At 41.2% G+C, this 26,167-nt stretch overlaps 1 protein-coding gene across 1 annotated transcript in view; it reads right to left on the bottom strand.

Moving 5' to 3' along the window:
* Positions 1-1,151: 1,151 nt before the first annotated feature.
* The window catches only part of LOC139324057 (NAD(P) transhydrogenase, mitochondrial-like), a 48,765-nt gene continuing 23,749 nt past the window's right edge, over positions 1,152-26,167 (bottom strand). The window contains exons 11-22 of the mRNA XM_070953696.1: positions 20,911-21,072; positions 18,783-18,893; positions 17,853-17,998; positions 14,742-14,937; positions 10,889-11,122; positions 9,869-10,029; positions 8,620-8,799; positions 7,870-8,029; positions 6,553-6,634; positions 5,093-5,211; positions 3,141-3,256; positions 1,152-1,496 (exon numbers count right to left, since the gene is read on the bottom strand). Of these exons, the coding sequence (XP_070809797.1) occupies positions 1,347-1,496; positions 3,141-3,256; positions 5,093-5,211; positions 6,553-6,634; positions 7,870-8,029; positions 8,620-8,799; positions 9,869-10,029; positions 10,889-11,122; positions 14,742-14,937; positions 17,853-17,998; positions 18,783-18,893; positions 20,911-21,072 (1,817 nt within the window). The 3' untranslated portion in view covers positions 1,152-1,346. The remainder of the gene's footprint in view (positions 1,497-3,140; positions 3,257-5,092; positions 5,212-6,552; positions 6,635-7,869; positions 8,030-8,619; positions 8,800-9,868; positions 10,030-10,888; positions 11,123-14,741; positions 14,938-17,852; positions 17,999-18,782; positions 18,894-20,910; positions 21,073-26,167) is intronic.

Genomic DNA, 26,167 nt, shown 5'->3' with positions numbered 1-26,167 from the left:
GATCTTATTTCCTTGAAACATTTGCAAATTATTTAGAAGTTGAGACAGAGAAACCGCTTATGTAAACAAATATTGAATTGATTTTAGGGTTTTTGCTTTAAACCCCACGCACCAATCAAGTTCTGATATTCAGAACAACATATTCGGATGTACAGATAGAAATAGTCACACAGGGGATGACAAGGGTTTGTGCTTTGCCTAATGTCAAAAGTTTTTTTTTAAAGAATTGAGGAGGAAAGGAAGAAGAGTGGAACAGAAGAGAGATTTTGTGTCTAACCCAGGATATCCATGCCATTAAATTTGTACGTTTAATTTACCCACTGGTTTTCAGATTTCTCTGAATTCCAATAAAGGAAATTATTTCAGGGTTGAAATGAGGGGCCCTTGTTTCTCTGAATTCATACCATGCCCTGCTCGCTTCAGAAGTCAAGTGTTCTGCTGAAAAATAGTGCCAAACAGCAAACCAGGTTGTGTCCCACAATCTGCTTGTTATGGGAGTCTTTTCTGTTATTATCTTCTTTTTTCACTGCTCTGTAAATTCTTTAAACCTGCAAGGTGATATTATCAAGTGGAGAAAATTTACTATAGGACAGCACAGATGCATGGTTAACAACAACAAAGGGGCTTTTATTAAATAACTTTATAAAATAATTTTGATCCAGGTTCACTCGTTACCACAAATTGCTTTTATCCCATCAGTACTAGCCTTACTCCATCTTAACATTATTCCTAACCTGTCATCCTAACAGAAGTATTACCAGTCTTACACCCTGAAGCTCCTCAGACCTTTTCTTCAACTTGCACTTCCCAAATCTCTCTTCCCCAAGCCCATCCATTGCTGTCCTTTGATTGACCATCCTGCCACTTATTCTTCACAAGCTATCACTATTACACCCTAGAGCAGACAAGTCAAACCCTAGATCCATAGCCACCACTTCCTCCACAAGATCCCTCTCTTTGGTGATGGAATGTCCTCTCCAGAGGACTAAATCTGGCCCAGAAATGATCACTTGTCTCTTTTATTGTACAGGTTAAAAATGTCATAGCAATGTTAAGCGAAACAAGTAGATTATTGGATGGATGGATGGATGGATGGATGGATGGATGGATTTTCACCCATATAAAGACACAGAAACCACTCATTTCTCATATGAGTTAGATTCTCCTATTTATCTTTCTGACAATGTATATACATAAGAGATTATGTCCATTATCGAAGGATACAAATAATTGGCACCAGCCTGTTAGACGTTCCATTGATTTCAAGGTCTTCAATAAACACAATAAAATTAAAAGGTACATAATAACACTTATCACTGGATGATGCCTTAGAATGACTGGAAGCACTAATGGCTAAAAGAATCTCGAATTTTGGATTGTAAAGCATCGCAGGTTTTCTTTGCGTCTCCAAGCAACATCGAAGTGTTTGGTTTATAAAAAATGGGATTGTCGACAGCAGCATACCCAACTCCCAGGGTGCGCTTCATGACAATGACCTGGTGGACAAACCAAATGACATAGAGTGAGTTCAACTATTTCTTGCCTTTTCTCGAAAAAGCTAGTTAAAAACAGCCTGCCTTAAGAAGCGTACAGTATACAAATTGGTTAAATATTTAGATGTGGTTTACACCACCACCACTGCAAGGATATGCAGAAAAGACTTAACAGAAGTCTGTAGATTTTTCACTGGGATAAGAATGAAACAGAAATTCACATACAATATTATAAAATCGTAAAATTGGAAGAGACCATTAGGGTGAGTCCAAACTCCTGCCAAAGCCGGAATTAAGTAAAATTGAATTAAATTAATGTCAATTAAATCATTCCAAGCAGATGACTTTGGTAATTGGTTCCAGTATTGTGGAACTGCTCTTACCATTAGGAATTTATATTGGATTCCCCCCCCCCTTAATATTCAACGTGAACCTGCCTTCCTGTAATTTAACTACATTGTTTTATGTCCTGCCCATCGGGATGATGAAGAGCAGGTCTTCACCTCCTTCCATCCCTCTTTCTGATATTTGAACAATGCTCTCCTATTCCCCATCAATCATCTTTCATGACTAAGCCTATTCTCTCCCCTCAATTCTTCCTCATGGCTTAAATTCTAAAAATACAATATTTCAGATTCTACTGCTTAGCAAAAGGCAACGACCATATAACAACAACAATTTATTATTACACACTCAGTAGTATAGTATTACTACTATAATAAAAGCACTCAGTATATATACACTTAAAACTTCTAGTATAAAATAATAAATAACAACTAAAATCTATAATAAAGTCCAGTGTCAATTATACATGGTCTGACTATACAATTGTTGCAATCCCTAAACTGTGTGGCCCGTTATAGGTTCAATGTTAAAAGGGGAATGACTAAGCAGTGCAAAGGATTAGCCACATTTGTTATATAACATCATTATGGTGGAGAAGACAAGTGTTTGCAATGAATCCCCAGTGCTGTTGCGCAGAATCTGGCCACCTGTGTTGTAGTTACGGATTGTTCATCCTTAAGCAGCCACTGAAGATAGGTAGTGTTGGAACGGTCAGGATACTTAGCAGTTATTGGCAGAATATGTTTTTTCCTAATCTCTGTATAAAAGGAACATCTAAGGAGCATGTGACTCACAGTCTCTGGCTCTCCTGAGCCACCATAAGGACATAAGCAGGGCCCAGCTGGATCAGAATGCATTGCTGTCGAATGCAAAAACTTATTTATATTGGCAAATCTAGAGAGCTTTCCAGATTCTCCAGCAGGACATCCTCGTTTAGATTATTGTCTAATCAAATATCCTCATCTTACTTCCCAACTCGGTGTTTTTCTGAGGTCTTTTGAGTTCAGCTCTCATCATTTCCCAGCCAACATGACTGTTGACTCTGCAGTGCCAGCAAACTTTCTGTTGTGCTGTCCCTTAGATGCTAGAATAATTCCTTCTTCCAGAGAAACTGCACCTTGTGTCAACTGGAGGATTTGATGACATCAAAAGAAGTATAATAATAGCCTGCACTGCAACGAAGGCAACGTTTTCGTATTGGGACAAAGACCCCTTTCTTTTTACATTGTGTGTTACGTATTATTTTCCTCTAATGAAGAAACAATCACAACCCTGCCCTCTCAGTTTCTTGTTGTCGCTTACTTGTTTAGATTTCCAAACTTCCAATACAGGCATGCCGGCTATAATGGAGTTGGGATCTTCCTGTGCTGCAGAGTTCACGGTATCGTTGGCACCAATGACCAATGTCAAATCTGTATCTGAAAGTAAGAAGAAAGACCTTTTGATATGAAAAGCTTCAAAATCCAAGGGTGCCATAATTGCAATTTTTAAAAAATACACCTAAATTGGGGAAGCTCTAATGTTATTTCTGAGACTGTAAAAGAAAGCTGGAAAAGATTCTTTAGTATAGTGAGCCAGCTAACTGGTACTCAGTGTCCTCTCCATGTTGCTTACATTACTATTTCTCTGCAGAAATTGTGGCTTGTGAATAGTTTTCCCCTTTTCATGAAAAGGCTTCTAAAACAAGATCTATGCAAAATAATCTACACATGAAACCAGATACAAGATACCCAAAATATACCGAATTTATTCAGCCTAGTCTAGGCTGCTGTGAAGATAATATGAAGTGGGATAACTTGGTCACTTTGGGGAAGAGATAAGTTAGGTCACAAATGAGGATCAGAAAGTGAGGGATGATATTATTTGGACCAGGCTACATAGCTCAAAAGCAAAATAAGGTTCAGAACAAACCAAATAATATCATTCTTCACTTTCTGATCCTCATTTGTGACCTAACTTATCTCTTCCCCAAAGTGACCAAGTTATCCCACTTCATATTATCTTCACAGCAACCTAGACTAGGCTGAATAAAACACCTGGGTTTAAGATTGAGTGGGGATTCCCACTGTGGATATCCTCAATCTTATATTGACTAAAGTGAATATTAAGCCAACACCTAGAAAATCCTCTTCGCATGTAAAGCACCAGTCCCTTTCCATTTTCTCTCTCTCTCTCTCTCTTTTATAGGTTCTGTTTATGCTTGTATGTATGCTTGGTATACAGAGCCTGCTTGAAATTTGCATGAATCTGTTCCATCTGAATTCAGCTGCTCTCGTAGTTTGGAGTGATTCCATGCTGGCATATTAGCCTGACAAGCCTAAGCTGTTGAATTCATCGCTGCGATGCTAATTTGAGAATTTATTTTTGGTCCAGGACCGTCATGAGTCCCTTACTGAGCCATAAAACTTGACCTCCCAAAGAGATGTCAAAGACAATTGCCTCGCCTTCTGATGGACTGCCTGAGAAAACAGACCACCTCTGAAGTCAGATGAGAAAACAGGCTTTGGAACTGAAGTGCTTCTAGCATCCAACGTAATGTGGCCAACTGTCAATCTCAGAGGACTTTTTCAGGCACCCATTCAGGAGATTGCTTCAGGTGTGCAACTGGTTCAAGCTGGAAGGAATTCCTACAGTAGGTGCCAATTTCCAGTGTAGGGTTATTAGTATGCCAGTACAGTAGCTTACAGGGGGGACTAAGAGCAAGTGAGGTGCAGATTGCCTAGGAGATAATTATAGGGGAGAAGTAAACGGCAAGAGGAAAGCATAATTTGTCATATAGCAACATCAGTTTCACAATTACTGGAGCTACAGATTCAGTTAAGGACACTGAGCCCTGGTGGCACAATGGTTAGAATGCAGTATTGCAGGCTAATTCTGCTCACTGCCAGGAGTTCGATCCTGATGGGTTCAGGGTTGACTCAGCCTTCCATCCTTCCAAGGTCAGTAAAATGAGGACCCAGATTGTTGGGCAATATGCTGACTCTGTAAACCATTTAGAGAGGGCTGTAAAGCACTATGAAGCAGTATATAAATCTAAGTGCTATTGCTATTTTGCAACCTGAAGAAAACACCATATCCACTCCTTCATTTCCATGTATCAAAGTCATCATTTGCTGACGACCGCTTCATCATTCTTCAGCCTAACTCCGAAAGCAGGTAAAAAACAATGTTCTCGGGTGGTTGCAATGCAATGCAAACACTAAGCCATAGTTTTGTTCGATTTTCATTCTGCTCATTCAACCCTTATCCCCTACCTGGAAAATCTTCATTAATTTCATCCATTTCCAAGACAACATCATATGGCACACCAGCTTCTGCCAGGAGGACATTCAGCTGGCCTGGCATTCGGCCTGCAACGGGATGGATGCCAAACCTGCAACCCCAAAAATAGGAAGAAATGCTGAACAAGGTTCATAGAAAGGGGAGAGATATTACTTCTTCTCTCCTCTAAGCAGGAGAAAGATAGCTAATTTGGTGTAGTGGTTAAGGCATTAGGCTAGAAACCAGGAGACAGTGAATTCTAGTCCTGCCTTAGGCACAAAACCTCCTGGGTGACTTTGGACTGGTCACTCTCCAAACTTTTGCCAAGAAAGCTGCAGAGATTTATCCAGGCATTCACCAGGAGTCAACATTGACTCAAAAGCACCCCCCAAAAAAGTAGGAGAAAAGCAGCATGATTTAGAGAGCACCTAACTTTCCTCATAAAGTTTCAAGTCAAAATCAGTATCCCCCCCCATTAAATCTATACAACTGCCATTGTGTTTTTGTTTTTTGTTTTTTTAATTAAAGACAAGTTTTGTTTGGATTTCTAGGATGTGGCATTGTTAAAAACAGTGAAAATATAAGACATAAATTTAATAATAATTTGAGCACCACATATAGCATCTTGGCTATAGCCCCTGCCATCTATGATTAACAATAAAAACTATACATCATTATGTCTTTCAAGACAAAATGGTTCAACAAGTTGAACATTTTTTGGAAAACCTTCTCATTTTAGAATGCTGGCACTAAGATGCCTGCTGTAATCCCATGCAACACAAAGGGAAGATTAATTTTTATTTATTTATTCTATTTGCATACCACAGAAGAAAGGCCCAAAACAGTTTCAAACCTTCAATTAAACAACTATACCACTGAAACATCCCTGCATATATCAGGGGTGAAATGCTCCTGGTTCGGACTGGGTTGCCCGATCCGGTAGCGATGGCGGCGGGTGGTTCGGAGAACCAGTAGCAAAAATCCCTGCCCCCCTCCCATGCCCAGCTGAGCTGTGCAATCATCAGAGGCTTTTTTTTTTTAACTTTTAAAAGCATTTTTTCTACAATCTCTTCGGCAAAAAAAATGCTTTTAAAAGTAAAAAAAAAAAAAAAAGCCTCTGATGATCGTGCGGCTCAGCTAGGATCGTCAGAGCGTTTTAAAAACATTTTTTTTACAACCTCTTCGGCCGAAGAGGTTGTAGAAAAAATGCTTTTAAAAGAAAAAAAAAGCCTCTGACGATCAGGCAACTCAGCTAGGATCGTCAGAGCCTTTTAAAAGCACTTTTTTACAACCTCTTCAGTTGTAGAAAAAATGCTTTTAAAGGTAAAAAAAAAAAGTTGGCCACACCCACCCAGTCACATTACCACCACCCCACCAAGCCACGCCCACAGAACCGGTAGTAACAAATTTTACATTTCATCACTGGCATATATGGACATTGGGGTTTACTTGCCTGACTTTCTTTCCTTGTTCATTCAGCATTTTTACCATATCAGCAATGGGGTACTGAGCTTTAGCTGCACACAAACCCCAACCTAAAGTGAGGGATGGAAAAACTCAATCAGAACATGGAGAGTGAATCCAGAGGCTTCTTAGGGGAACACTGAATGCAGAAGAAACATGCATTAAGACTAGGGAAGTGTTACGAAGAGCATCAGACCAGACAGAATAACAGAATAATAGAGCTGGAAGGACCTTGGAGGTCTTCTAGTTCTAACCCCTTGCTCAGGCAGGAAACCCTACATCATTTCAGAAAAATGGTTGTCCAATCTCTTCTTTAAAAATTCCAGTGTTGGAACATTCAGAACTTCTGGAGGCAAGTGGTTCTACTAATTAATTGTTCTAACTGTCTGGAAGTTTCTCCTTAGTCCTAGGTTGGTCTTCTCCTTGATTAGTTTCCATCCCTTGCTTCTTGTCCTGCTTTCAGGTGCTTTGGAGAATAGCTTGATTTCCCCCGCTCCTTTGTGGCAGCCCCTCAAATATTGGAACACTGCTATTTTGTTACCCCTAGTCCTTCTTTTCATTAACTAGACATAGTCCCGTCATCAGTTATTTACTCCACAGGGGATAGGAAGAAGGGAGAGGAGACACAGACTTAGTTGCAAGACGATGTGATGTAATGGTATATGAGAATGGCCTTGGGAGACAGAAGGAACAGCCACGGACTAAGCAACAATATGAAGCAGTTGATCCTGTAGCAAACATCTCAGAAAGGACTCTTTCTAGTTTCTAGGACTGTAAAAATGAGGATAGAGAGATGCACTTTCAGACTTTCAAGAGTCTGTTAGTGTAACCTTACAATTAAGGTAGAGATAGTACTTCTAGGTGTGGACTAACTCACAAGATTGACATGTGAGTCCTAAAAAGTAGACCAGATCAGGGTTCTACTGAGGTTCACTCAAAACATGTGAATTGCCATCACAGTTCCACCACAATGAAAGGTTTTAATCTGAGTCTAAGAAAAAACAGGTCTGGCGTAGAAGGCAATGATGCTGGACCTCACTCAATAAAGCAGGGCCCACCCAAAACATGATTCAGTATCTGCAGTTAAAGACAATAAAATCACTCATTTGAAATAGAACCTCAGGAGTTAAAAGATAACAAAACAAGAGATATATGAGGATTCCCATCCTTTCCCAATTTTCCCTGGTCTACATTCTCCAGAATTGGAGAAGTACCATTGCTGAGGTTCACAGGACGGTCAAAACCAAACAAAGCCTAGGTCGCTCATGTAGAAATCTTTGGTCTTTGGTTAATTGTTCACTCTTACCTGGTGTAATGATGATCGAGTTTGCTTCTTTGATCATTTCAATGGCTTGGTCAATCCCAACTTCTGTATGCGTTCCAACCACTTCCATGGGCTTTCCTCCAGCTGTAGACGTCGTACCATATCCACCCAAAATGACATTTGGTAAAGAGCGATTCATAGCCTGGCCAACCATAAACCATACATTAACCCAAAGCTTCCAGTCAATGAAAGATTCCAATGAATATAAAGCAAGAAACTACTCTAAGCATTCTTTACTCTGCACGGATGTAATGTATATGACAGCTTCAATTCACAACATGGCTTGCAATCCCAGAATTTAATACCCTACTTCATTCTGAAATATGGTTTCAATGTTTAGTATATCATTATAATGCTGAGACGGAAATAAAGAAAATGAACTATTTTGAAGCAAATGCCTGTTCACAGTTAATTCTTTAAGCTTTTTAAATGAGCGGCAAGAGCTGCCAACTTTCTACAGGACCCTTCCCCAGCCTGGTAGCCTTTCATGTATGGAAATGCAATTCCAATAATTGTGTGAATGGGGTCCCAAGAATTTTGAGAGTTGCAATCTACTTGGAGGACACATAAAACATCTGGCAAGGCTGGAATATGTCTATCACAATAGGTCCTCCTGAAATCTGTTCTGATTTACAAAGTGAGAGATCCACGAAACAGGATCCACTGAAGAAACACGTCTAGTTTCCATGAAAAAAAACGCAATGGAGCCCACCACAGAGGACCTGACCTTACCACACACATGATGTAAGACAGGATAGCTCCAGAAGAGCCAATCAAAGCGCCAACGATTGTCATCAAGTTGTTGTTGAGAAGGAACCCTTCGGCGCACAAAGCCCATCCAGAGTAGCTATTCAGCACGGTGATCACCACAGGCATGTCTGCTCCACCAATGGCTGCCGTTAGTGTCACTCCCTGTGATTTTTGATACACCAAAAGAGAAAAGGTGGAGCAGATGTATATAAGTTTATACAATAATATATTGAAGAACTGCGGTGGCACAGTGGTTAGAGTGCAGTACTGCAGGCTACTTCTGCTGACTGCTGGCTGCCTGGAATTTGGTAGTTCGAATCTCACCAGGCTCAAGGTTGACTCAGCCTTCCGTCCTTCCGAGGTCGGTAAAATGAGAACTCAGATTGTTGGGGGCAATAGGCTGACTCTGTAAACCACTTAGAGAGGGCTGGAAAGCACTGGAAAGTGATACAGAAGTCTAAGTGCTATTGCTATTAAGTTTCACCTTAAAATGAAAAGGAAAAAAGCTAATTCTGTACTCTGATCGGCCATATTCAGACACAGAACTATGAGCAGTATCTACCCTCTTTCTGAATGTGGAGGGTATTTTCAGCTCTGGTTCCCTAATGAGCAGCGTTCATTAGGTAAAACTAAGATCTGGAGCTGGCAAAAGAGATTATTCTGTGAGTTTCCTACAGTAGGCTGAAGAAATCAAACACATGCTAGATCAGACTTCAGCAGGTAATCTCTCTTTTGAGTGCCCAACACATATTCTGGGCATAGTTTTACAGAAAACCAGAAGGAAGACTTGTATGGTTGCTTCCTAAGCTTGTATCAACTTGCTCTCAACCATCTTCCAACTTATCTTTGCTTCTAAGCAGGTAGAACAGACTAAAGTCATTGCCATGTTTATTTTCTAAGAATGCATATGGTGTTTATGTGAAACCCAAGCACATTCTTGGAAATAAAAGAAGATGCAGAATCTCCCGCCTCCCAGCCATTTTTAATTAAAACAGTCTATAAGAAAGAAGGAAATAAAATCAGGAAGAACTACAAAGTCTGGTGAGCTTCAAGGCAAGTATCAATATAGTCCTACTTCTACTTTGGATATCAAGCTGCCTACTACTATTCAGAAAGGTTGCAGCTCTTGCCTAACACTGTTCTCAATTGTTCTGACTCAGCCATCAGCTCATCTCCAGTTTTTCATCTGCCCAATTTAAAGGAATGGGGAGTAAAGTTTTTTGACCCCTACCATTATTGAGGAGAGCCCAGAAACTCCAAGAAGGGAGGCCATGCCTCCTGTATAGCTGGAGTCTAACATAAAATAAATCATGCCTCCTACTGAAGCTGCCATCAGTCCAGCATTCAAATAATGACGACCAGGCAGGAGAAGAGGAGCAGAGTTCAACACACCTAGAAAGAAATGAGATGCAATGTATGAAGTCAATGGTTCATTAACTCTTGGGGTAAGGTGGGCTGAAAATGTGGGGAAGGTCATTTCTTTCCATCAGTGTCATGTCCTCTCACTTGTCCCAACTGACTGAAATGAAGAACTGACTTATTTGGCTGGGCAGGAAGAGACCCATTGTGGTGTACTGGGGATGCGCTGGGCTAGGATTGGCTAGATCATCCAAACTAATTTTAACACTTGATCCACTATATGACATGATGGCTCAGTGGCTAAGACGCTGAGCTTGTCAACTGAAATGTCAGCAGTTCAGCAGTTCAAATCCCTAGTGCCATGTAACGGGGTGAGCTCCTGTTATTTGTCCCAGCTTCTGCCAACCTAGCAGTTCGAAAGCAGGTAAAAAATGCAAGTAGAAAAAATAGGAACCAGCTTTGGTGGGAAGATAAGAGCGTTCTGTGCGCCTTTGGCATTGAGTCATGCCGGCCACATGACCACGGAGACGTCTTCGGACAGCGCTGGCTCTTTGGTTTTGAAACAGAGATGAGCACTGCCCCTAGAGTCAGGAATGACTAGCACATATGTGCGAGGAGATCCTTTACCTTTACTTTAAATACTATTTATTTTTTTAAAAAAATCATATTAGTGGTCCGCGGGATTTAAAATTATGAATTTAATGGTCCCTGAGGTCCGAAAGGTTGATGACCCCTGTTCTAGTCCAACCCCCTCTTGATAACATGTCCAACTTTTATGGAAATTCAGTATGGATAGCATTCCTACCACTTAAAAAAGCCATTGGTGCTATTAGGCTGAGTTCAGCAGACATATTTTAAAAAATCCACGTGTCCTGACCACGGAAGGACATACCTTGCAGTTTTCCATAGGCTACCAAAGAACCACTGAACGTTACACCTCCAATATAAGTGCCCAAGTAGGCCACGGTTTTGAGAACACTGGCGGATGGATGTAAATCAAGGTGGGGATATTCAATCATGTACTCAGCAATGCAGGTCAAAACGGCGGCCAAACCAACCAGGCTGTGAAAGGCAGCAACCAGTTGTGGGAGGTCGGAGATCTCGATACGTTTTGCAATGGTGAGACCTACAAAACAAGAGCCTTGGTAGTACAGTGGTTTAATGCACCCTGTTATTAACATAGCTGCCTGCAATTACTGCAGGTTCGAATCTCACCAAGGCTCAAGGTTGACTCAGCCTTCCATCCTTTCTAAGGTAGGTTAAATGAGGACCCAGATTGTGGGGGCAATAAGCTGACTTTGTAAAAATATACAAAAGTATGAAGGCTATTGCTTAATGCATTGTAAGCCGCCCTGAGTCTCTGGAGAAGGGCGGTATATAAATCAAATTAAAAAAAAAAAAACAACGAAGCAATTGAGATCCAAGGTGAAAACAAATGGATTTTATGCTTCCTCATTCTCTTGAGCCTGTATCGAAAAACAGTAAACGATGAACCTTAAGTTCTCTCCCTTCTGAGGGTAAGAAAAAAAGTTATGACTGGTACATTGGGCGCTATCTAACAAAATGAAATTCAACAGTGAAAAAAGCAAGGTTCTACATTTAGGCAAGGAAAACAAAATGCACAGGTACGGTATATGTGGTACCTTGCTCAATAGTAGTAACTGTGAGAGGGATCTTGGAGTCCTAGTGGACAACCATTTAAATAGGAGCCAGCCGTGTGCAGCAGCTGCCAAAAAAGCCAACACAGTTCTGGGCTGCATAAACAGAGGGATAGAATCAAGATCATGTGAAGTGTTAATACCACTTTATAATGCCTTGGTAAGGCCACACTTGGAATCCTGCATCCAGTTTTGGTCGCCACGATGTAAAAAAGATGTGGAGACTCTAGAAAGAGTTCAGAGAAGAGCAACAAAGATGATTAGGGGACCGGAGGCTAAAACATATGAAGAACGGTTGCAGGAACTGGGTATGTCTAATTTAATAAAAAGAAGGACTAGGGGAGACGTGATAGTTTTCAAATGCAGTGTTTTTGCCTTGATTCAGAATATACCCCTGGTATATGCAAAATAAGGATATTGCAAAAGCTCCAGTCCCACCCCACTCTGGGGCTAGCCAGAGGTGGTATTTGCCAGTTCTCCGAACTACTCAAAATTTCCTCTACCGGTTCTCCAGAACCTGTCAGAACCTGGTTTGGAATCATGAGCAATGACTTTAAAAGGAATCAATTATTTTGGCTGAGTTGATTGAGGAGGAAATGCAGTACTGACCCAGTGATCCATTTCACGTGGAAGAATTACCCACATGTACAGAAAACACAACAAGAAGAAACCCTAACCCAAATCTTCGCGTTGTTATTCGCATAGCTCACACACCTGAACAGAGGTGAGGCTCTTTTCAATTTTAGACGGCTTACCCAGATGGCTAATCTTTAAGCCAGCTTTACTCAGATTGCCCAAGATATTTAAATAAATCATGAGCCTTCTTGCTTTTTATGCTTTTGCGTCGGATCCGATTGCTTAGAGCTTTAAAAAAAATGAAAAGCGGTAGATTGTTTTTTTATAAATAAATAAGCAAGCAAGCTGGAAAACCTGATTTTCCACTTGTTGATGCCAATGGGGGGGACTAAAATAAGATTTCACACAAATCCGTTTCAGAGCGTGTTTACAAGAGTTTGGGTTCTGTTTGGTAGAGCAGATTCATCTTCGTCTTGCCTGCACCCTTCTCTGTTTCATGTTAGTTCGCAAATCCTGCTGGCGTAAATGAGGGCACCGAGAGAAATCGAAAAGAAGGAAGCCACATGACATTTGTGAATAAACATTACTGACATGAAAACTACTTTGCATGGTAGCAGTGAGCTGGCACGGTTGGTTCCAGATGAAATGTTTCCTACATTTACTATGTACGCTTCATTATTTTCTTCTTACTCGAGAGCTCCACCTCTTGGAATTAAACATAACTTATGACCCCAAAATGCAGTACTAGATGCCAGGGCATCAAGATCATCTTATAAACACCATGAGTAATCTTGTAAAGAAATTGGAAAGAATAGTTTTTGTGTAGTCAAGTGTCACCCTGGATCCATTAATAGAACAGAATAACAGGGCTGGAAGGGACTTGGGAGGTCTTCCTGCTTAAGCAGGAGACTCTATACCATTTCAGACAAATGGTTGTCCAATCTCTTCTTAAAAAGCTCCAGTGATGGAGCACCCACAACTTCTGGAGGCAAGTTGTTCCACTGATTAATTGTGCTAACTGTCAGGAAATTTCTCCGTAGTTCTAAATTGCTTCTCTCTTTCTACCCATTGCTTCTTGTCCTGTCCTCAGGTGCTTTGGAGAATAGCTTGACTCCCTCTTCTTTATGGCAGCCCCTCAAATATTGGAACACTGCTATCATGTCTCCCCTACTCAGTAGTGGGATTCAAATCCCGTCACTACCTGTTCACTCATGGGCACGTGCACGCTCACACACACGCACGCTTCTGTACATGCGCAGAAGTTTCTGTACATGCGCAGAGACGTCCAGGCAGGTGGCCGGAACCTCCCACCACTACCGGTTTGCCTGATCCGGGGTGAACCGGTAGCAACCCACCACTGCCTCTACTCCTTCTTTTCATTAAACTTGACATACCCAATTCCTGCAACCGTTCTTCATATGTTTTAGCCTCCAGTCTCCTAATCATCTTTCTTGCTCTTCTCTGCACTCTTTCCAGAGTCTTAACATCTTTTTTATGTCGTGGCGAATAAAACTGGATGTAAAACTATTCCAAGTGTGATTTAACAAGGCATTATAAAGCAATACTAACACTTCATGTGATCTTTTATTCTATCACTTTGTTAATGCAGCCTAGGACTGCATTGGCATTTTTTGCAGCCAAACACACTGCTGGCTCATATTTAAGTAGATGTCTATTAGGACTCTCTTTTGCAAATATCTGTGTCAGGTGCAAGCAACCAGAAACACTTGTGAATAGACCGAAGCAGAAATTTTTATCACTAGTCACTTATGTTACAAGAATCTTGCCAGACTGACTGCGTTCCCTTAGGAACAATCAGATAGGGCTTTGAGGATTCTGGAGGAAGTCAAGCCTATGCTGCTTTCTGCAATGCAAGGATTCTAAACTTGCCTCCCACTTAACGCCTCCCTCCAGTGTATCTGGAGATTCCACTGCAATCAGGTTCAAATTCATTTCATAACAGATAATTAATTATGCTGATGCAGTGAAGGGAATTGATACCAGTTGGTCATTGTGCCTCTCTTCTATGCCTCCCCTAGGTAGGGTCAATAATGTGGTTCCTTTGCCTACAGGTGCCTTTAACGCAGGGGTGTCAAACTCGCATCGTCACGGTGGTGTCATGTGACGTATCACAACTTTTTCCTCCTTTGCTAAACTGGGCATGGGCGTGGCCAGCACCTGATGCATCCGGCCTGCGGGCCGGGAGTTTGACAGCCCTGCTCTAACGTGAGTGGTTGCTTGACAAGTTGGTCCATCTATGATCCACCTGCATGGCAAAATCGAGTTCACAGGTGAGATATTATTTAAGCTTCTCCAGTGAAAACTAAGTTGGACATTATCCTAGAAAACACATTTCCCTGAATTTTTATTCTGTTGGAATGATTACAGAGGTATGTTTGGGGAATACCTTTGCCATTAGAGTTATCTTCTCACTGAAGGTGCCCAATCATGATTCTAGGGATATCAGATTTCCCTAGGACAGGGTTTCAAAACCACTTGTCAAAAGCTCACCCATGGTGCCTCCCAAGGCCATGGCTGTGGACATCTGGGCCAGTACTTCTGGGGAAGGTTTCAAGCTGCCCAAAGTAGCTGCAATACCAGCGGAAACACCAATCATCCCAAGGGCGTTGCCAAGCCGTGAAGTGCTTTGACTAGATAAGCCAGCGAGTGCCCCCACGCAGCAAAGACCAGAACCTAGGTACATCATCTGCAGAGGGAGAGAAGCAAAGCATGTAAGGGGGAAAGTTGGCATTGACCTCATGTATGTAGGTTTCACTTGCCATCCTATCTGTTCTGACCCAACCTTAGCAGAAACAAGAGACTCCTTGTCACGAAAAACCCCTCTTTATTTTCCTCTTGTGAATTAATGGCATTCACCAACCGAAAAGTCCAGGCAATAGTCCTTCAAGGAGTTAACTGTAGTAAGAGACCTTATCAGTTCCTTGCGATAATTGCAAGGCCCTGAGCTTCCAGCCAAAAGGCTGCAATTAAATTCTGGCAAGCAGTCTTTGTGGCACGAAAGGCAATGAGCCAAAATCTTCAGAAATACGAACTGTTGTCTCCTACGACAACTACTCCCTTTTCCTTCTATTTATTCCCCAGCCAGGGAGGGACCATTCAGCATCCATGTGTGCTTTGCTTCCCGAGTCGACTCCTTGTCCTCCGTTGTTCTCCTCTCCTAACTGCTCTGCGCATATGTGCATTTGGAACAGGCTACAGCTGTTCTTCTTCCTCCTCACTCATATCAGCTTCCAAAGGCAGCTGCCTTTCCGGTGGCTGGGAAATGTTGGACAGCCCTGGTTCTATCTCTGTGTCTGATAAAGAGCATCCATCAGAGCCTTCCCCAGATTCCAGAACTGGCCCACGTTCCTCCCCAACCTCCTCATCGTCCAAGTCACAACACTATCTCCCTGCACCAAACTATGAGCAAGTACAGGTAGTCCTCGACTTACGATCACAATTCAGCCCCAAATTTATCTTGTATTTGTTAAGTAGATTTTGCAACATTTTATGATCTTTTTTTGCCATAGTTATTAAGTGGATCATTGCAGTTGTTAAATTTGTCCCACGCTTGTAAGGTGAATCTGCCTTTCCCATTGACTTTGCTTGTCAGAAGGTTGCAAAAGGGAATGACATGCCCCTTGGATACTGCAACTATCATAAATACATGGCTAGTTGCCAAGTGTCCGAAGTGTGGTCACGTGACCATGGGAATGCTGCAATAGTCATAAATGTGAACAAACACCATGAATCACTGGCAAGAAAATGAGGCAAAACTCACTTAACAACTCAATTGGGCTCAATTGTGGTCATAAGTCAAGGACAAACTGTATCTCAATACTTGCTTTGTCTCTAAATAAACATGCTTGCCTTTCCCCGTCTTTGCTGTTCAAAATCTTCCTGAGTAAACCTTCAAAATGTTATGCAAAGTAATAGTAATAGAGCTGGAAGGGGCCTTGGAGGTCTTCTAGTCCAACCCCTTGCTTGAGCAGGAAACCCTATACCATTTCAGACAAATGGCTGTCCAGTCTCTTCTTAAAAACCTCCAGTGATGGAGCAATCACAGCTTCTGACTTCACTGGTTAATTGTTCTCACTATTAAGAAGTTGCTCCTTAATTCCAGGTTGCTTCTCTCCTTGATTAGTTTCCATCCCTTGTTTCTTGTCCTGCCCTCTGGTGCTTTGGAAAATAAGTTGAAACTTATTTATTTATTTATTTATTTATTTATTTATTTATTTATTTATTTATTTATTTATTCATTCATTCATTCATTCATTCATTCATTCATTATAACTTGCATGTGAGTAAAGTAGAAAAATCATTTAGCTCTATCTGCTGTACAGCGTTCTGCCTGGCAAAGGGTAGCTACAGATGAAGTAATTAGCTGTAAATTTAAGTGACCTAGTAAAACTTTAATTCTTGCTAGATTTATTCTGCCTCTCCTGCAGCAAGTTTTTTTTTTTAAAGGTTTTCACCATCAGTCGGTGCACAGAAGAACTGCAGACCACTAGTTCAAATGCATTTTGAAAATACCAGCGCTGTGAGATCATCTCAGCCCATTTTTTATTCCTACTTTGATTTTTTTTTTAAAGGTTTTGATGCACAGAGCAAGATGCTTTGAAAACCTGGCACGACCGAGCATTTATATGTAACATGTGGTGCTTCTCCTTGGGTTTGATTAGCAAGGGCTACTTTTTCTCAAATCAGAATGGTCTTGTTCCTCACCCTCCTTAGATATTGAACTAAAAACTCTTGGGTGAATGTGTAAAGATAAAACAAGTCTCCTCCTCCTCCTCCTCCTCCTCCTCCTCCTCCGCCTCCTCCTCCTCCTCCTCCTCCTCAGTATCATTTTAGCCATTGTCTATCCACTGCAGAATGAAAGCCTCCTCCACATGTTTCCGACCAATACGTTCTTGAGCTTTCTTTTGCCAATAATAAAACAAGTCTACTTATTCATATATATGGTCAATTCTCCCACAGGGGAATGAAAGTGCACCTATTTGTCTCCCAGTGACCTCCCATTGAGTAGAATTCTGTGAGATCCTAAGGAGGAGAGAAGCAACCTAGAACCAGGGAGAAATTTCAACCGAACCATAAATCGGTGGAACGCCTTGCCTTCAGAAGATGTGGGGTGCTTCATTATTGGAGGTTTTTAAGAAGAGATTGGACAACCATTTGTCTGAAATGGTGTAGGGTCTCCTGCTTGAGTAGGGGGTTGGACTTGAAGACCTCCAAGGTGCTTTCCAGGTCTGTTGTTATTCTGTTATTCGCTAGCCTCCCCTACCATAAATGTTGTCACATAAGTAGCCCAAGTTGTTGTTCCTTTGTGCATCTAGCATGAAATTAAGGGTGAAACTATTGGCTGGGGGCAAGGCAGGGAAGACTGCTTTTCTTCCTTGTTGTGTGCTGGAAGCAGAAACTGAGCACATTTGTATACACAATTCAGAGACCACATGAATCTAATGATGTGTTGTTGTTTTTCATGACATTGCTTGAAAAATATGCGTCGCTGGTACTAACGAATCTTGAGAAGCATTTTCTCCAGAGAAGCTGTTCTTCAGTATCGAACTGTTAACTTGGTTCTGAACAAATAGGGCCTAAAAACCAGCCCAGATTTCTGACCTGCTCAATACTGTATCCACCGAGAAGAGATGCACCATATCCACCAACAAAGACTGTTCCGGGGAGAAGATACAGGTAGTTGAATTCAGGTGGATCTGTTGGACGTTTAAACATATCCAGCATCCTCTGGGTAATTAGAAAGCCACCTGTTTGGAGGGGAAATGCAAATGGTTAAGATGAAGCAGAAGGATGAAATAAAGAATTAATTTATACCGGGAAATTAATTAATTAATTTTATTTATATTCTGCCTTTATTATTTTTACAAAGTAACTCCAGGTGACTACCATGAATCAACACCTCAAATGTGAGGTGAGTTGGACTAAGAGAGAGTGATTGGCACAAGGTCACCCAGCTGGCTTTCAAGGCAAAGGCGGGACTAGAACTCAACATCTGCTGGTGATTGGCCCAACATCACCAATCAGCTTTCATGGCAAAGGCGGGACTAGAACTCAACATCTGCTGGTGATTGGCCCAACATCACTCAATCAGTTTTCATGGCTAAAGCAAGACTAGAACTCACAGTCTCCCACCTCCTAGCCTAGTGCCTTAACCACCAGCCCAAACTGGCAAATGTGGGCTAGAAATCAATCCTGTGGGGTTCCTAAGAGGATGTCCATGGATACTAAGGGAGATGGTAGTATGGGTAGCCATGGCCAGAGCAAATATAAATATTTATTCTAAATAGCAGTAGCAACGGACTTATATACTGCTTCATAGTGCTTTACAGACCCCCTCTAAGCGGTTTATAAAGTCAGTATATTGCCCCCAACAATCTGGATCCTCATTTTACCGACTTCGGAAGGATGGATGGCTGAGTCAACCTTGAGCCGGTCAGGATCGTACACCTGGCTATGGGCAGAGTTCACCTGCAATATTACATTCTAACTAACTATGCCATCACAGTGGACATGCACTTTGTGAATTTGTACCTGCAATATTGACTGAGGAAACAAAGGCAGCCAGTAAAGCTAATGTCTGAGGCATACTGGAAGGTAAGTAAGATCCTCCCATCAACACCAAGCCGCCCACAGCAGTGAGTCCTAAGAGAAACAAAAATTGAAGAACCTGTTGTGACAATGTGAAGGGATGACGAGTTTGCAATCCCTGCTCAAAAACCTTCTGTCATATAGCAGATGTTTCCTGTTGTGGTTGAACATGCTTGATTACTCATACTGTCAACAGCTCTCAACTCATCTTCCGAACTAGTTGACTAGAGGCATTTCGTTGGAAAATGTTGGATTCCAATGAAAAGAACGTTGCTACCCAAGCTACACAAAATGCTAAAGCCACAGTGCTTCTTCTTTTTTTTTTTTTTTAATTTGATTTATATGCCACCCTTCTCCGGAGACTCAGGACGGCTTACAATGCGTTAAGCAATAGCCTTCATTCTTTTGTATATTTTATACAAAGTCAGCTTATTGCCCCCACAAACTGGGTCCTCAATTTACCTACCTTAGAAAGGATGGAAGGCTGAGTCAACCTTGAGCCTTGGAGAGATTCGAACCAGCAGAAATTACAGGCAGCTGTGTTAATAACAGGGTGCACTAAACCACTGTACTATCAAGGCTTCTTTGTTATCTCTAACATTTGGCATTGGCAAGGAGAATTTTTTTTTAAGAAACGAAGCAAATCTCAAATACAGGTAACAGAATAAAAGAATTGGAAGGGAACTTGGAGGTCTTCTAGTCCAACCCCCTACTCAAGCAGGAGACCCTATACCCGTGATGGTGAACCTCTGGCACGTGTGCCCGAGGTGGCACACAGAGCCCTCTCTGTGGGCACATGCACCATCGACAGTTGCTCTTCTGGTTCCGTCATGTGCATGCGCACCGGACAGCTGTTCTCTTCCAGGTTCTGATTCGCCAGCGCACATGCGCGCTCGTGCCGAAAAGGTCAACCATCACTACCCTATACCATTCTGTAGAATTAGCTGTCTAATATTTTTAAAAACCTCCAGCGATGGAGCAGCCACAGCTTCTAACATTCCACTGATTAATTGTTCTCACAGTCAGGATATTACTTCTTTTCCTGCCCGCTGATCTTTTAATATTTAAATATTGAAATGTTTAATGTTAATATTTTACATTCAACATTACAGTTATTTCAGCTTTATTTTTCCAGCATCTGCTAGGTTTAGTTCAAAATCTGGTTTCACACTTTTTTTTTTTTTAATTTGATTTATATGCCGCCCTTCTCCAAAGACTCAGGGCGGCTTACAGTGCGTTAAGCAATAGCCTTCATACTTTTGTATATTTATACAAAGTCAGCTTATTGCCCCCACAAACTGGGTCCTCATTTAACCTACCTTAGAAAGGATGGAAGGCTGAGTCAACCTTGAGCCTGGTAAGATTCGAACCTGCAGAAATTGCAGGCAGCTGTGTTAATAACAGGGTGCATTAAACCACTGTACTACCAAGGCTCTTTTTATGCTAAGCCATGTCTTTGGTTAATCAGGATTTATTGAATAAACCATAATTGTTTACACAACTTCTAAAAATCTAAGCCAGGTTTGCAAACTATAACAACTAAGGCAAAATCAAGCAACTTCCCTTATCAATTATTACAAAGTGTAATTATTAACTAAGTCTGAGAACTCTAGGTTTTATGAAAATGGTAACATGGCCCAATTTATACTGGTTATGGTAAATTTTCGCTGTTTTTTTCAATCACTAAAATCATGGTGGGATTGCGTGAGTCAACATGGACAGAAAAATAATCGTCAAAATCTTTAACTATCAACAACTCTCACAAGGATGAAGCAAACTCAATTGTGAGATGCCCTGAAATGTCCTTCAAAGACTTGGTAATGTAAAGAAACTTATTGATGTTGGAACATAAGGGCTACCTTCAAGCAACCTACATTCAATGGCAGAGAACTCACTGCAGCTAGAAAATTGCCAAATTCAAGAAGAAAGATATGGATAAGTGGCCCTTCTTGGCTGATAGATCTTTAAGGGGAAAGGAACTTGGTTTTCATTTTATTCACAAAGCTCACCTAGGATCATTATTGCACCAAGTATTAAAACAGAAAACTAGCAAAGCAAAGGTTGGACGTACCAGAAATTGCATTGGTCACTGACATCAGAGGTGAATGAAGAGCAGGTGTAACACCCCAAACGGTGTGGTAGCCCACAATTCCAGCAAGACCAAAAGTTGTCACCATTTGGGTAAAGGCAGAATTGGGGGAGATGAGGCCCAGTCCTAAAACTGATGTCAGACCTAAAGAAAACAACAAGCATTTAGGATTCTTAAAGCATTTCCCCCCAAAAAATAGATGCCCCTGGTTAAGGGTCCAACTCTGTTTTGGGTTCTGGGGTTTTAACCTTCGCAATAAAACAGACATTGGGGAAAAAAGGATATGAAGACTTTATGGATGTAATTCACATTCCTTCTCCCCCCCCCCAAATGTTGACTTGTCTGGTTAAAATTCACTTTGCCAACTTGCCTGTGCCAAAATGCTTTGGCCTCCGGATGTGGAAATGCCAAGAAATAACGTTTTAGACATGTCAAAAATGTTGTTTGAACAAACCTTCAAGGGACAATGTCCCAAGAATTACAAAATGAAAAACGGCTCCAATGTTCCCATTGATTTTGTTACTAGCTTTGGAGGAAAAGGCTTCTTTTGTAGCATCTGAAAAATGTTAAAGGAGGCAGACCACACAGGAATTTCAACAACATCCAATGAGAACAAGCTGTAGTTACCTTCTCCGGGTTCTATATATCAGCCGCCTCCAAAGAGGCAACTTCCAGATACATTTCACTATAGTGCTTGGGTTTTCCAGCTGCTATCGGACCTGTAGTCCAACATCTGGAGAAGGTGTGGGCAACTATGACTTTATGACCTGTGGACTTCAACTCCCAGAATTCCTGAATCAGCATGAGGTTGACTGCCCTGTATTAATCTTTGATACAATACAACCCTAATCTGGTGAACCAACCAGATTTTTTTACTTTTAATTGTAATTAATTTGCAAATTTGGAGATGTGAACCTTTGTGCTTCTCCAAAGAGAATAACTGAATTGATAGACATACAATAACTGTATGGGAATTATGCAAATTAGCAGTGTCCCATTCATTTAAATTAAACCCAGTGTTGTCTTTCCTTTCCTTACTCCTTTATCCTGGACTATTCAGTCTAGGTTGGACTATTCACACATAAAACTGACCACTTGGACTCATAATCCATGAATGCTGAGGAAATTCTACATGTAAATCAATTCAATACCAAGAAAAAATATTTTAAAATTTTAATTGGATGGCAAAGCGCAGGTGAGGCAGAGGGTCACCTTGTAGAGGAGATGGACAGCATAAAAATTTAATGACTAAATAAATAAATATAAATAAATAAACAGACTCAGGCTCAACCCATCCAAGACCGAGTGGCTGTGGTTTCCGACATCCCGATATAGTCAGTTGGCGCCATCACTGACTATTGGGGGCGAGTCATTGGCCCCCACGGAGAGGGTTCGCAACTTGGGTGTCCTCCTGGACTCACGGCTGTCTTTAGAAGAGCATATGACGGCCGTGGCCAGGGGGACTTTTTATCAGGTCCGCCTGATTCGCCAGTTGCGTCCCTTTCTGGATCGGGACTCGTTAAATACAGTCACTCATGCTCTTGTTACTTCCCGCTTGGACTACTGCAATGCTCTCTACATGGGGCTCCCCTTGAGGAGCACCCGGAGGCTCCAGCTGGTCCAGAATGCGGCCGCGCGGGTGGTTATGGGAGCGACGTGGCGCTCCCATGTGACCCCCCTCCTGCGCGAGCTGCACTGGCTCCCGGTGGTCTTCCGGGTGCGCTTCAAGGTTTTGGTCACCACCTTTAGAGCGCTCCATGGCATCAGACCGGGGTATCTACGAGACCGCCTTCTGCTACCAATAGCCTCTCACCGACCAGTACGCTCCCATAGAGAGGGGCTCCTCAGGGTGCCGTCGGCCAAACAGTGTCGACTGGCGGCCCCCAGGGGGAGAGCCTTCTCTGTGGGGGCACCTACCATCTGGAACGAGCTCCCCCCAGAGATACGGAAGATCCCGGACCTGCGCACGTTTCGCCGTGCTCTCAAAACCTTTCTATTTCAGCAAGCTGGCCTGGCCTAACTCCCCTCTTTTAAATTCTTAAATTTTAAATTTTTTAATTCGTGATTTTATAAATTGGGTGTTTTAATCTGTGTTTCGGCCGAAATATTTAATAATTTTAAGGGATTTTTAATATTTGTATTGTCTGTATTTTATCTTGGCTGTTCACCACCCTGAGTCCTTCGGGAGTAGGGCGGTATAGAAATTTGATTAATAAATAAATAAATAAATAAATATGTACAGATAAAATATGGATAATTAAATGTCCATATCTTTGTTCTGCAAAACCAGCTTATTAAGATAGATAGATAGATGAAAGGTAGATAGATAGATAGATAGATAGATAGATAGATAGATAGATAGATAGATAGATAGACAGACAGACAGACAGACAGACAGACAGATAGATAGATAGATAGATGGATAGATGGATAGATGGATGGATAGATGGATGGATGGATGGATGGATGGATAGATAAGATAGATAGAGGATAGATGGATGGATAGATAGATAGATGATAGATAGATAGATAGATAGATAGATAGATAGATAGATAGATAGATAGATAATAGTCTATCCAATTATAGTCTCTATATATCTATCTCTATCTCTATCTATCTATCTATCTATCTATCTATCTATCTATCATCTATCTATACAATTTAACCTTAATTCATTTAGATGGTATAATTAGCCTTTTGCAAGTATCATAAAGTTTTTGCTTTTCCATATCCTAATTGCCAGGAATTTTCAACATTCTAAAGGCATGACCACTCCGTTCTTAAAACAGGGTTTTCTTTCCCGTTCTCAGAAAAGAATGTACCAGAACTGTGCTCAAACATATGGTTGGAATAATACCTTTTACAGCTTCCACTGAAGCATTTTGCTGTCCACTCCCTCATTCCTCGAAGCTGATTTTTTTTTTTTTAAAGTAAGGCAACCTGACTCAGATAAAAGAAAATTACTGAACAGGAAGGCATTAAAAATTGGCCTGAACTGCTGGTGCATTCTGCAGGGAAAAAAAATATATGGCAGCAAAGATAAATACGTACCACACAGAATGTTTATTCAGGACATCTCTAAGGAGGTCACAAACCAGTGCTTTACCTCCTCCCCCGCCCAAAACCATTGCATTTTTTCCCATATTTTTTTGTTCAATTTTATTTAACTAGGAGGCCACAGAAGTGAGTGAATGTCCTGTCTTTCGTTAGACTCTCTTCAAATGAGTAGCAATTTCTCTTTTTCCCACTTTCATTAATCCCAAAGGTATTATAATAGCCTCCAAAGGGCTTTCTCTGATTAAGAAGTGTGGGTTAGCTACAGGGATTGGAAAGATCTGTCAGAGAAATCAACAGCCTTGGAACTAGCTTTCTGTATCACTTCTATCCAGTAATCAAATCAGTTCAAGACTATCCTTAAGAGAAAATTAAAATAATATCTAAACTTTGGTGTCAAAAAGTAGAAAAAAACAGGCGCCTCTTTCCTCGGTTGAGAACATTTTTGATAAACTGCAAAGCAGATTTCTATGTAGTATGACCCTTGGATATCTATGAGACCGCCTTCTGCCACCGATAGCCTCCCATCGACCGGTACACTCCCATAGAGAGGGGCTCCTCCGGGTGCTGTCGGCTAGGCAATGTCCGCTGACGACCCCCAGGAGGAGAGCATTCTCTGTGGGGGCCCCTACCCTCTGGAATGAGCTGCCCCCCGGAGATTCGTAGGATTCCTGACCTGCGTACCTTTCATTGCGCCCTAAAAACATTATTATTCCAACAAGCAGGGCTGGCCTAAATAATAATAATATTTTACTATTTTAACGGGTTGTTTTATTAGAGTTTTCGGCCAATTTATTTAATTGTTTTAAATTGCTTTTAATTTTTATATTGTCATGGTTTTATTTGTGGCTGTACACCGCCCTGAGTCCTTCGGGAGAAGGGCGGTATAGAAATTTAATAAAATAAATATATAAATAAATAAGACATGATAGAAAGGAGCTATTGTTCAAAGGTTATCTCCAACCCAACCAAGAATCAGTTGCATTTTCTTTAAATGCAGAAATTCAATTCTTAAACATCAGCCTGAAAATGCTATTAAAACTGCCAGTCCCACACAATCTTACTTCAAAGGAGTTTCGAGCAAACATTCATAAAATATTTACAGAGTTGCATGCAACTGAACTCCCTGTATTTACATAACCTTATTTTAAATTTAATCCTAGGAACCTGGCTAACCGAAATGGATGATAGAACTAAAAGCCATCGCTGTATTTTAGGGGGATATCAATAAGTTAATTACGTATGAAAAAAAATCTTCCCTCAGAGTTTTCCTAAGCTCTGGTATGAAGCACTGAGGAGAACGAGATGATAAAATCTTCCATTCACATTTAAGAAGGATCAACTCCTACAAGGAGATATCTGACAGTTTGTCATTAGATTCTGCCTGTTCACTTATCTCACCTGATATCTTTTCTTACTGTTAAAGATTAGTAAACTGAGCCAATGTGGCTGCAAATTCTAGATGGAAAACAGCATGCCACACCCACTCATGTTTTAATCAAAGTCAACCCACTCTATCAGTTCTATCTGGGATGGGCTCCTTGGCTAAAGTGTAGTAGCAGCAATGTAGCAGACAGTTTTAATAGACCTTTGAGATGATTTCTCATTCTTTAACTATGACTCTGTCAAGCGTAGGAAATCAGGAGCCCAGGCAGTTTGAATAAATATAAGTTTATTGTATGCTAATGCTTTTCTACAAGAATATGAACTACTAACGGTCAAAATAAATTGGCGGTAGATAAAAGTCAATGGAACTTAAGGTGGGCTGGACTGTTGTGGGCACGAAGGGACTTGAGACTGATGACATGTTTGACCCCTCCCTCAGGTTTAGCCGGGTCATCTCCCACAGATTGTACAGGTAGTCCTCAATTTACGATCACAATTGAGCCCAAAATTTCTGTTGTTAAGCGAGACATTTGTTAAGCGAATCTTACCCCATTTTTACAACTTTTCTTGCCATACTTGTTAAGTGAATCACTGCAGTTGATAAGTTAGTAACCTGGTCGTTAAGTGAATCTGGCTTCCCTATTGACTTTGTTTGTCAGAAGGTTGCAAAAGGGGATCACATGACCTTGGGACACAGCAACGGTCATAAATATGAAGCAGTTGCCAAGTATCTGATCATGGGGATGCTGCAAAGGTCTTAGCTGAGGAAAAACAGTCATCAGTCACATTTTTCAGTGC

Source organism: Pituophis catenifer, unplaced genomic scaffold (genome assembly GCF_029215685.1).
Source record: "Pituophis catenifer annectens isolate HBS135680 unplaced genomic scaffold, rPitCat1.0.hap2 SCAF_14, whole genome shotgun sequence".
Taxonomy (NCBI): domain Eukaryota; kingdom Metazoa; phylum Chordata; class Lepidosauria; order Squamata; family Colubridae; genus Pituophis; species Pituophis catenifer.
This window is presented reverse-complemented; position numbering and strand designations above follow the sequence as displayed.